General features: G+C 44.3%; 1 protein-coding gene across 1 annotated transcript in view; it reads right to left on the bottom strand.

Annotated features, from left to right (window-relative positions):
• The window catches only part of szt2 (SZT2 subunit of KICSTOR complex), a 174,926-nt gene that overhangs the window by 56,278 nt on the left and 106,138 nt on the right, over positions 1-12,510 (bottom strand). The window contains 5 exon segments of the mRNA XM_055641515.1: positions 4,393-4,490; positions 5,334-5,515; positions 5,647-5,816; positions 8,681-8,875; positions 10,086-10,268. Coding sequence (XP_055497490.1) covers positions 4,393-4,490; positions 5,334-5,515; positions 5,647-5,816; positions 8,681-8,875; positions 10,086-10,268 — 828 coding nt within the window.

The following is a 12,510-nucleotide window of genomic DNA, read 5'->3' as shown; positions in this document are numbered from 1 at the left end:
AGGTTACTCCTGGTGTCATACGCTTGTGAGGATAGGACAGGTGAATGCAAGGCTGGGGAGTTGGTGCAGGGTGCAGGATTTTTGGACCATTGGGATCTCTTCTGGGGCCTGTCTGGGGCCAGTTCAGGACCAGTTGGACCTGAACTGGATGGGAGTCCATATTCCGGCGGGCGGGTTTACTCCAGGGGGTTTAAACTAGAGTGTCAGGGGATTGGGATCAAACAAGGCAGTGGGGCAGATGGGAGGCTGGAATCAGTACACAAGACAAACACCATGTTCAGTAGACAGGATAGGCAGGAGCATCGCAGGGCGCAAGGAAGATGGTTGGATTAAATTGTATTTATTTCAATGCTAAAAGCCCGACAGGTAAGGCGTATGAACTCTGGGCATGGACAGATACATGTGACTGGGAAGTTATAGCCAATGCAGAAACTCAGCTAAGGGAGGGACATGACTAACAGATTAATGTTTGTAATGGACGTTGGGCCAAAGGGCCCAAATCCGTGCTGTATGGCTCTATGATTTATTTAAACTCACAATTAGACACCCTTCAGGTTAATTCTAGTGAGTGTACATATATTATAGGATTCCATTCGTCAACATTAAAGAGCTTTCAAAGCTTTTAAGTACTTCAGCACTCGCAGTACTTCATAACCAATGCCCTACTTAAATGATGACTGCTGCAATTGCATATCCACTGGGGATTCAGGCTGCCATTGCAATGAGCTGCTGATCCCAACTTTAAGCTAATCTCCACCATAGGACATAGGTTTAAGGTGAGGGGGGGAATTTTTTGTTAATAGGAACACAAGGGGTAACTTTTTCACGCAATGGGGGGTGGGTACATTGAAAGGAGCTCCTGGAGTACATCATTGTGACAGGTGCTATCACAACATTTAAGAAACATTTATACAGATACTTGGATAGGACAGGTTTGGAGGGATATGGAAAGATGGGACACGTTAACGGGTGTGGGCAAGTTGGGCCAAAGGGCCTGTTTCCACGCTGTTAGACTCTATGACTCCTATAACCTTCCTCCGAGAAGCTCCCACAGAAATGCTGGCCTGCCTCCTACATGCTCCCACAAGGACTTACGGGCCTCCCATGGGGATTCTGCCCTCCTTCTCTTTTGACGTTTTCGATTTTTGAAATAGAAATGTAAGTATTTTTGAACAATTTGGGATATCCAGGATGCCACTCATCCACAATTATTTGAAGTCAGTCCAGAGTTTTAGTTAGAGCCTTATTCATTCTAATAAAAACTGTATACAAACAGCCATTGAAAGCTTACTCCTCTGATACCTATGAATTATTTTAGAATTTAATTAAATTTCTGCAACCTTATAAATGCTTCTTTCATATTAAAAAGCAGATGCAATTTCATCCTGATTTTACAGCAAAGCAATAGTTTTGTAGTTGGCAAAACGGCAGGTCATGTCTTTACTCTTGGATGTTAGAATCACTGGTTTCTTCCACACCCAAGGCTTGTTCCAGCTAAAGAGAGGTAATCAGCTCTGAAGAAAGACTAATACGGAACTCCAGCAGTAAACATCTCTGAGTTTATTATAACTTATTGCTCCTGCAGGTTTGCCCAGCTAGACTTTAAAAGATTGGTGTTTTAATTGAAGTACTTTCAATACAAAATGCGACAGGAGATGAATGAATCCTGGCCAATTCTGGCCCACAATTTTACCAACATGTTCTGTTTGTGGACAAAGAGATTGATGAGGGCAATTAAGCTGCGCATGGGAGACTCAGTAAACATTTCCATTCATTAAAACGTCTAAATGTACTGTGGGCATAGTCACATTACAGAGAGAGAAATACTATTAATTTTAATTTTCAGCACTTCGACTGAGGTCCATGATCTCATCACAGTAATAAATAAATTAAAGTGGCTTTTGATCCACAAAGTACGACAGTTGAACTTCAATCTTCAAAAGAATGTGCATTTACGCAGTGCCTGATAACATCCTCAGGATAACCCAAATTATTTCAAAGCCAAAGAAAGCCAAAGCCAAATGAATCGAGAACCAGGGGACATAGGTTTAAGGTGAAGGGGAAAAGATTTACTAGGAATCTGAGGGGCACATTTTTCCACTCAAAGGGTGGTGGATGTATGGAACAAGCTACCACAGGAGGTAGTTGAGGCAGGGACTGTCCCAACATTTAAGAAACAGTTAGAGAGGTACATGGAGAAAACAGGTTTGGAGGGAATGGACCTAATGCAGGCAGGTGGGACTAGAGTAGCTCGGACACGTTGGCCGGTGTGGGCAGGTTGGGCCAAAGGGCCTGTTTTCACACTATATGACTCTAATTATTTTTGACAAAAAAAAAGACACAAAGTAATGGAGTAACTCAGAATTTCTGGAGAACATAGATGGGAGACGTTTCAGGTTAGGACCCTTGTTCAGAATGATTGTGGGGTGAGGGCCAGGGTGGGAAGGGAAAGAAGAAAGCTGGGATAGAGGAGGGACAGGGCAAAGCCTGGCAGGTAATAGATTGATGCAATCGAGGAAGGTTTTCTGATAGGCAGATGGTTGGACAAAGTTGAGAGATGAAAAGACAGGTATGAGACACAAGAATTGAAGGGTTGCAAATTGTGAAGCTAATGGAAGGAAAGAAGGAAGGGGAGGCGGAGAGGAGAAATCAATACAATTTAGGTGGGGCACAGTGGGAGTGGGAGTGGGGGGGGGAGAGAGAGAGAGCAATATGAGAGGGAAATGGGAGAGGGGGGGTGGTAATGTAGTTAACTCAAAATTGGAGACTTCATTGTTCAGACTGTCAGGTGATAAGCTGCGGAAGTGGAATATAACGTGTCGTTCAGTTTGCACGAGTTAAAATAGTTGGCAGTTGAGAGATGCAGCAGGCCCTGGTGGATTAAGTGCAAGTGTTTGGCAAAACAGTTGCTGAGTCTACACTTGGACTCGACAATTTACAGGATGCCACTTTGGGAACATTCGGATGCAGTAGATGAGATTTGATAAAGTGCACATGAACCTCTACCTCACCTACTGGAAGAACTGATGGGTTCCCTGGATGGAGGTGAGGGAGGAGATATTTGGACAGTGCGTTACTGCGGAAGGCTGAAAGGGGGGGCAGATGGGAGAATGCAACTGGTGGTGGGATCATCTTGGTAGTGACGGAAATGTCGGAAGATAATGTGTTGGATATAGGGACTGGTGGGGTAAAAGTGAGGACCGGGGAAATTCTATCCTTGTTCTGTCTGGGGAGCAGAGGGTGGGGGGCGGGGGGGGGGGGGGGGGGGGAGTTGGGGGGTCCCCCACCTCTTTCTCTGCTACATTGATGACTATGCTGCACCCATGCAGAACTCGCCAATTTCATTAACTTTACCACTAACTTCCATCTGCCCTCAAATTCACTTTGACTATCTCTGATTCCCATCTCCCCTTTCTTGATCTCTCTGTCTTCATCAAAGGGGACAGACTACAAACTGTCTCCACTACAAACCTAGACACCCAGATATCTGGACTACACTTCTACCAATTCTGCTTCTTGCAAAGACGTTATCCTCTACTCTCAATTTCTCAGTCTCCGCTGCATCTACTGTCAAATGAGGCTTTCCATTCTCCATTCTGCAGAACTGCCGAGTTATTTCAGCAATTTGCACTTTTTTTTTGTAAACTGGCCTTGTTTCCCCTAATTATTTTTGACACTGTTTATACTGCAACCCTGACAACTAATTCACTCTGCTAACACCCATTACTGGCCAACTATTGACTGAGAAATACATGTTGACCAAAACAAAAACAGGACCTGACCAGAAGGGGCCTGAGCTTAATTTTTCATCCAAAAGACAATGCTATTAACAATGCGAGCTCCCTTGGTACCACACAAAAATCATCTGCCCAGATTCTGAGCCCAAATTCAGGCTTGAATTTGAGCCATGGTTTACACACAGAGTGCATATATTTCCTTGCACAAGCTAAAATAGATAGTGTTCTGAATAGGCAAAATTTAGCATCAATTCATCCGATCACTTAATCAGTGAATGTGCAACAAACATTGAGGTTTTCATGTCAACACCCATCTTTGTTTAGTATTTTCTACAAAGGCAGCACGGTGGCGCAGCGGTAGCGTTGCTGCCTTATGACGCCAGAGACCTTGATTCGATCCTGACTACGGGTGTTGCCTGTACGGAGTTTGTACGTTCTCCCCGTGACCTGCGTGGGTTTTCTCCGGGTGCTCTAGTTTCCTCCCACATTCCAAAAACGTACAGGTGATAAGGTTAATTGGCTTCGGTAAAACTGTCATGTACGTAGGAGAGTGCTAGTGTACGGGGGTCGCTGGTTGGAGCGGACACAGTGGGCCGAAGGACCCGTTTCCACGTTGTATCTCCAGAACTAAAAATTAAAGTAAATATGTACTTACCAATTCTCCCCATGAATGCCATCCATTGCTGACAGGTGACATGGAAAAGCTGATTCAGAGAACCCAGGTCTCCTTCCTCCAGCTGACTGGTCTGTTTCCTGTGGAGATTTAACAATCAGCGCAATGATATATTGATTTGTTAGAAAGCCACACGCATGCACTGGAGTATTAAATGGTGCGCGATTTCTGATGTGTTTGTGGACAGCTAGTCATGAACACACATCTTATTTTCAATTGAAAATTATTGAATATTCTCTTTACCAAAGGAATAAAGATGTAAACTCAATAAAATCTAATCAATGTCATGGTAGTCAGCAATTTAAATAAAGTGAATGGGGATGACAGCAAAAGTTACAGACTGGTGTACAGCACTGTACTCAATATTCTTGGACAGTTCTCTCAGAGAAAGTTCCAATGCAAATTAGGGTACATTTAAAATCCTCAACAGAAAAATAGTGCAAATTATAGACTACTGCACTGACAGAAGTTAAGCACATCATGAGCAAATGTACACAAGGATAGAACATCAACCTCAGTCATTATGCCAAATAATTTCATAGACCAACTGAAGGCTTGATCTGTGAAGGTTAGAAATAAGGAGATCCCCAAATACAGTTCAAATGGTTGAAACAAGGAACTGTAGATGCTGGTTTACACAAAAGGACGCAAAGTGCTGGAGTAACTCTGCGGGTCAGGCAGCATCTCTGGAGAAGATGGATAGGTGACGTTTCGAGTCAGGACCCTTGTCAGGCTGAGAGGGTTAGACATGGATAAGTGACGACCCGAAACGTCACCCAACTATCTTCTCTGGAGATGCTGCCTGAACTCTTGAATTACTCCAGCACATTGTGTCCTTTTCAGGTGATATGGCTACTGCCACTTGCTTAATGTGGGAAATTGACTCAGATAAATGGAAATCCTATCAATGGTATGGTCTGTACCTTCTTGAAACCGCCTGGCGCTGTGTTTGCTCCAGTTCTGCTGTCGAAGTTCGCTCTTGAATGGAAGATTGCTTTAAATGCTCCGTCTTGTGCCTCCTGCGAATGTGACTGTCGTTGGTCCTCTCCAGAACTATGTCGTCTGTTGTCTTGGGAGTACCAGTGTCTGAGAAATCGGTTTTGCTCTAAAAAATACATGTTCCCAGTTATCTTTTAATCTTGAGGTAAAACATGCTCTGAAACACAGTGACATTGCCAATACAGCCCAAAATAGCTGCAACAATATTTCATACTTTGGGTGAAACATTGCACTCACCAGCATATCCCAGAAGCTGCGCCGGCTGGTCTTGCTCGTGGGAGTGGTAGATTCTGGATTACTCGTGCTGGAGGTTTGGACAGGTGTAACTTGCATGGACACAGGACTGTTTTTACTTCCAGAAAGGTTGATTGCTTCCTTAATCTCTGACCCAGACTTGCTGAGTTGACCTGACAAGGAACAGAAGTAGTGGATAGAAATGTTAAGCAATGCTTGTCAAACAAAAACCAAACGTGAAATTCTGGGTCTCATAAAAGATTCAGAAGTGCTTTTTTTTGTGTCAATGGGTGGCACGGTGGCGCAGCGGTAGAGCTACTGCCTTACAGCACCAGAGACGCAGGTTCGATCCTGACTACGGGTGCTGACTGTACAGAGTTTGTATGATCACCTTGTGATCTGCGTGGGTTTTCTCCGAGATCTTCGGTTTCCTCCCACACTACAAAGACGCACAGGTTTGTAGGTTAATTGGTATGGTATAAATGTAAAATTGTCCCTAGAGTGTGAAGGGTAGTGTTAGTGTGCGGGGATCGCTGGTCAGTGCGGACTCTTTGGGTCGAAGGGCTTGTTTCTGCGCTGTACAGGTACACAACCTTTTATCCGAAGATCCAAATAACGAAAACCTCCGAATAGCGACATTTTTTCAGTCCTTGAAGAAAGGTCCTTGAAAACGTTCACCGAGGGCGGCCCGCAGAGGTGACAGCGGAACCTCCGGTCGGTCCTCGAAGAAAGGGGAACTAAATCCCCATTCATAAAATAGAAGGTGAGGGTATATTGCGCGGGAGGGTTAATAATTGACAATCTGCTGCTGCCTGCCCGCTGAGTTAAAAAAGTTCCCACGGTAGACTCACGATACACAGTGTATCGTGAGTCTTGCATGAGAACTTTTTTAACTCAGCGGGCAGGCAGCAGCAAATTGTCGCTCCCTTAAGTTTCACCCCACCTACACCCCTCTGCTTCCCGGCCATGTGTGTGACCCCTTCCCTCCCCTCTCCAGCTCCCCGCCCATTGCACCGGCGTAGGGGCTTTGCACTGTCTTCACGTCGGAGCTAGTGCCAATCACCGGAGACTTCAGGACCAACGGGACACCGGCCCCCAGGCCCACTGCAAGCACGGAGATCCCAGAGACCCACAGCCAGCAGCAGCCCAGCCACGTTCCAATTCCAGAGGAACACGCTCCCCGTAGGGACAGAAGGTGATGATGTGCAAGGTGCGTCTTGGTCTTGAGGTTGCGGATGAGGGGGCGCAGCTCGGGCTGTGACGTCTCCGGCCACCCCCCTGTACAGGAGCTGAGACTGGGAACTGTGGGGTTGTTTGCAGTTGCAGAGGGAGGGGGCAAGGGCGGTACAGTTCCCAGTCTCAGCTCCAGTCCAGAGGGGTGACCGGAGACGTCAGGACCAACGGGACACCGACTGCAAGCACAGAGACTCACAGCCAGCAGCAACTCTAGCCCAGCCCCGTTCCAACTCCAGAGGAACCCGGGTTGCGGATGAGGGGGCGCAGCTCGGGCTGTGGGCGAACTGCCACTTGTCGCTGTAGCGGCCCATTGGGGAGCGGGTTCCTGTTGGTCCTGACGTCTCCGGCCGTCCCCCTGGACAGGAGCTGAGAGACGTCAGGATCAACAGAAGCCGCTCCCCGATGCGCCGCTACAGCGACAAGTGGCAGTTCGCCCACAGCCCGAGCTGTGCCCCCTCATCGGGACACCGACCCCCAGGCCCACTGCAAGCACGGAGATCCCAGAGACTCACAGCCAGCAACAACTCTAGCCCAGCCCCGCTCCAACTCCAGAGGAACCCGGGTTGCGGATGAGGGGGCGCAGCTCGGGCTGTGGGCGAACTGCCACTTGTCGCTGTAGCGGCCCATCGGGCAGCGGATTCCTCTGGAGTTGGATGGACAGGGAGACACAGCGGCTTTTGAGAATGGTGGGCAATCACTTCCAAAGTTCTGCCCACACAGTCAGTACACCTCTCCTACACTTGTCTCCCGCACTAAAATTATCTCGCAGAGAATGATCCCAGCCTAACCCTCCCTATTCTCTCCTATTCTGCAAGAAAAAACTACATTGAAGACTCAAACTCGCGATCGAGTAACTGCCGGGATCGAGGCGCAAACTCGCGACCTTGCGGATATGAGCCGAGCACTCTACCACTGAGCCAGCCGTTAAAATCTACGCAAAAAATCTTCCATTCCGAAAGCCGAAAAATTCTGAATTACGAAAAGTGTCTGGTCCCAAGGCTTTCGGATAAAAGGTTGTGCACCTGTATCTCTAAAGTAAATTATCTATAAAATTTGAGTACATTGTAAAATAAAAATTAATGCCAAAACCAAAAATCTTAGTATATGTGATCAAATGCTTAGTTAAGAACGATTTGAAAGGACAGAAAGGAACAAGTAAGATAGACACAAAATGCTGGAGTAACTCAGAGATTAATAATCTCTCGAGAAAAGGAATAGGTGATGAAGAATCTGAAGAAAGGTTCCGACCCGAAACGTCACATATTCCTTTTCTCCAGAGATGCTGCCTGACCCGCCAATTACTCCAGCAATTTGCGTCGATCTTCAGAATAATCCAGCATATGCAGTCTTCCTACACAATGGAGATGTAACACTTTATGTAAGGCTTTATCAAATGTACTGGATTAAGTTTTGAAGGTAATAGGGTAAGAAGAGGGAAGTGTTGAACAAGACCAGGTTTAGAAGGTTAGATAAACCTGTGGAATCATGAGCCACTGAAGATTATGGGGGGGGGGGGGGGGGGGGGGGGTAACCCATGAAAGGATACAAACACAGGGATGAAAACATAAAGGCTAGAGGGTTAATGCAGACAGGAGAGAACTTGATATGATAGGACATGGAAGGTAAAATATTGAATGAGCAGGCCAACCTATCCCATTTGAACCTTAAGCACATTACAAAAATCATCTTACATTAATAAGCATTCTCAAGACACTTTAAAAACGAGCTGAATTGCATGCTTATTGCGTGTAACATTTTTTTTCATTGCTGTGTTATATTGATTTGGATTTCAACATCTTACCGTTTCTGCTGTCACTCTCTGGTGTCATCGTGACTAGATAGTAAGACTCCACACACAGAGGGCACTGGAGCATTCGAAACTCCATCACAACATCGCAAAGAGCATGACGGAGGCCATTCTGAAGTTTTTCAGTAAGCTGCAGGAGACTAATGTTCCCCTGTTCCCAGATGTCAAAACGTACAAGTGTGTTTGGCTCTAAAATGATAAAAACAACAATTACATGCAGCCCTATGTTCAAACTAGGGACAGACAGTTACAGCTATATTCTGTGATATGCATCAGAACGTCTACTTGTGTGGTGCTCACTTATACCTGAATCTTGGTAACTACATTTGACTATTTAATCACATTACTGCACAAAACTCTCCAGGCATTTAAGACCAGGGATGAAGCATCCAAAGAGATTACATTTCCCTCACGAGTTGCAATTCCCCATTCGGTGTCTTTAGTAGTCCAGCAGCTGAGCATGCTTGTATCACAATCAGTTGAACAGAACTTAAATGACTTGCAGTTTTAATTGGGAATCCTGAACTTTCTCTGAATTATGAAAGTAAAAGCTGTGAGTCCCGACCAGAACCACCAGCTTTTTACTCCGAAGACTAAGAATGAATAATGGGAAGATGCTACCTGACCAAGCTGCTTCATCTTTTGGAGCAAGTGACTTTCCATAGATATTGGAAAGCATTGTGACATTGTACATGTCAACTTCCAGTAAATCTATGATAAAAGTTCTGTTTGATACCACGAGGGTGAAGAAGCAGAGGTTAGCAAGTGCTCCGGATTAATATAGGAAGTGGTAAGGAATGCACATGATGGCAACTGCAACAGGCACTTGTCAGGAAACTATCATTTAAGGGGACATACTGACCACCACCTTTATAATTGTGTCAAAATCCCCAAGTAACAGGCATAGGATATGCTCTTGAATAAGGCAAATGGGATTGGTGTAGATGGGCATAAAGGTAGTTATGGAAGTGGTGGGCAAAGGGCCTCATCTGTTCTGTACAACTCAATGACACTATAACGTATTGTAAGAACTCCTCCACCAGACTATATTCAGGGAAAGCTTAAAAGGCTGGTGAATTAATTCTCCACCCTATTCAAGTTAATAAGATTGTACAATAAATATGAATGTAGGTAAAAAAACTGGAGAAACTCAGCGGGTGAGGCAGCATCTATGGAGTGAAGGAATAGGTGACGTTTCGGGTCGAGGCCCTTCTTCAGACTGCTGTACAATAAATGAGTATCTGTCCATGCCATCCAGTTCTGCTGAAGATTTTTTTTAAACTAATCTCCTCAAAAAAATGTCATCTTGGATACATCATTAATGCTCCTACCCCCAGGTTGCTTTGAAGACATTCAGAATCAAGTACAATTTTACATCTGGAAATATACAAGCAGCTACCTGTTATTTTCCCTTCAGAGTTGCTCTCATATCTGAAGACATTTGTCAAGCTGTTGAAATCTGCCTCCTGAATGAGATCCATGCCAAAGCACAGTTTTGACGGGTCTGCTTGTGCCAGTTGTGGAATTGTCACCACGGAGTTTCCCTGCTGATCCACGATGGATAAGGCAATACAGGCAATGCCTGGGATGAACACACACCAAATAAAATGATTATCACCAGTTCAAGAGTCAGAATAAAACTAACTTCTAAAAGACATTATTTAAAATTATATACTGGTTCACCATGATACCACTACTTTGCTTTGTTGCTTATAGCTTGGTTGACCATTGAAATATACAGTGTCAAACTACCTCAAACTATGGTTTATGGAGATTGGACTCCATGAGAAAAATAGACAAGTATCAAACACGCAATATACACTAACATATTATTATTGTTTGCAGTGGGAGAATGATCTGCGGGGGGTGAGGGGGAATATAATAAAAAGGCAGTGAAAATAGTAAATCGAAATAGCAACTAGTACTGCCCCTGTCCCACTTAGGAAACCTGAACAGAAACCTCTGAAGACTTTGCGTCCCACCCAAGGTTTCCGTGCAGTTCCCCGAAGGTTTTTGTCAGTCTCCCTAATGGTCGAAAGTGGTTTCTGCTTCTTCTATGTTCCGTCGATTATTTCAAAAAATTCAAAACTGGCTGCGATTAAAAATAAGTTGCCGTTTTAAAAATCGGTCATTTTTTAGTCGAAGCCGGTTGTGATGCTAGTTGAAGGTGCAACCTCTGGCAAGGGGGGAAGAGAAAGATGGGGTGGGGGAATTGCACATTTTGTTGTAATTTCATTTAAGCAGCGGGAAAACTCCGATAAGCTCTTTTCCTACAAATATTGTAACAATATTTCAACATTCCTTAATATGCACAAAGAGCTTACAGTTACAGCTTTCAACATAAACAAGAGCTACTCCATGAATGGTACAGTAGATTGGTGCACATGAAGGTGGCAGCATAGGTTAATAATGTGGGTAAGGGAGCATATGAGATATTGGCCTTCACTACTCAGGCACTGAATTCCAGAGTAGGGAGGGAGGACATGCTCAACTTTATAAAATATTAGTCAGATCTCAGCTGGAGTTTTACATCCGGTACACTACACTATAGGAAAGATTTGACAGCGCTGAAGAGGGTTCATTGGGGATTGACCAGCGAGGAAGCATTTCAGTTATGATGAGAGACTGTTGGGGTTAGGTCTATTTTGTCTGGAGTGGAGGAGGTTAAGGGGGATATATTTCAGGTATAAAAGATTATGAAGATTACAGAGGAGACTGCAGGAAACATTTCCCCATTGTGGAGGAATATAAAAATAGAGGACATTGATATAGGGTTGGGAAGACAGATTTACGAGAGAATCAGGGGAATCCTTTCTACCTAGAGAATGGCGAGTACCTGGAGCACACTGCCTGAGAGAGTAGTGAAGTCGCTGACATTTAAGAATTGCCTAGAATGAGTATTTAAATTACCTAGGCATTGAAGACTGTGGGTTAAGTACTGGAAGATGGGATTAATATGATCAGGTGCGCACTTCCACGCTGTGTGACTCTGACTGTTTAATTTTACGCAAGTCACCAAAAAAAAAGTTCAAGGCTTCCAATGTGTATGCTGGGTGAGAATGTTAAATGTTCTGAAACGAGCCAAACCATTTATTTGGATAACCAGAAGGCTGATGATTTGTTTTATATAAATCCAGACTACTTTATGTTCGTAAAAAGCAGTTTGACTTTTCCACAAGAAGCCCAAAAATTAACCACAAAGATATGAAAATGGATTACACCTGCATGTGGATGCAATGCTTTGAAAATATACAATGAAAATAGGTTCCTGCATCCCAGACCTGAAACTCTACTGCAGCAAATGGGCTGTAGTAAATTAAGGCAATAGCTCACTTCCATATTCTCTTGGGCAGTTAGGGGTGCTGGTTATGCTGGTTACTCATACTTTGTAAATCTGACATCTCGCTCCATGAATTTTATTCCTCCACGCGTTTGTGTGTAAGCTAAAAATTGAGTTGTCTCAAAAGTCTCATTTGTGGCATGAAAGATTTATAGTCACTATAAACCGATTACATATTTTTCTTTTATACAGCTTCTTTATATTTTCATTTCTGTCGGATTCCCTAATTTTAGCCCTAACCTGATTCTCCTGTTGCTAAAATACTTATGCATACTTGTGATCTCCAGAATTTACAGTCCAATGCTTACCTAGTTGGCGTTAGTTTCCAATCTCCATTAGCCTGAGCTCATTCAAAACTATTAAGCATCTCTATACCATCTAGGTTCATCCATTCATCACTCTGAACTGCATAGATTTGCAGTCTTGTAAAGCCTGGATTTTAACATTCTCATTCTTGTCTCACCCCAATTTCAGTCGCTAAGTT

Source organism: Leucoraja erinacea, chromosome 10 (assembly GCF_028641065.1).
Source record: "Leucoraja erinacea ecotype New England chromosome 10, Leri_hhj_1, whole genome shotgun sequence".
In the NCBI taxonomy this organism is placed as follows: domain Eukaryota; kingdom Metazoa; phylum Chordata; class Chondrichthyes; order Rajiformes; family Rajidae; genus Leucoraja; species Leucoraja erinaceus.
Note: the sequence above shows the minus strand (reverse complement) of the source record. Positions and strands in the feature narration are given on the sequence as shown.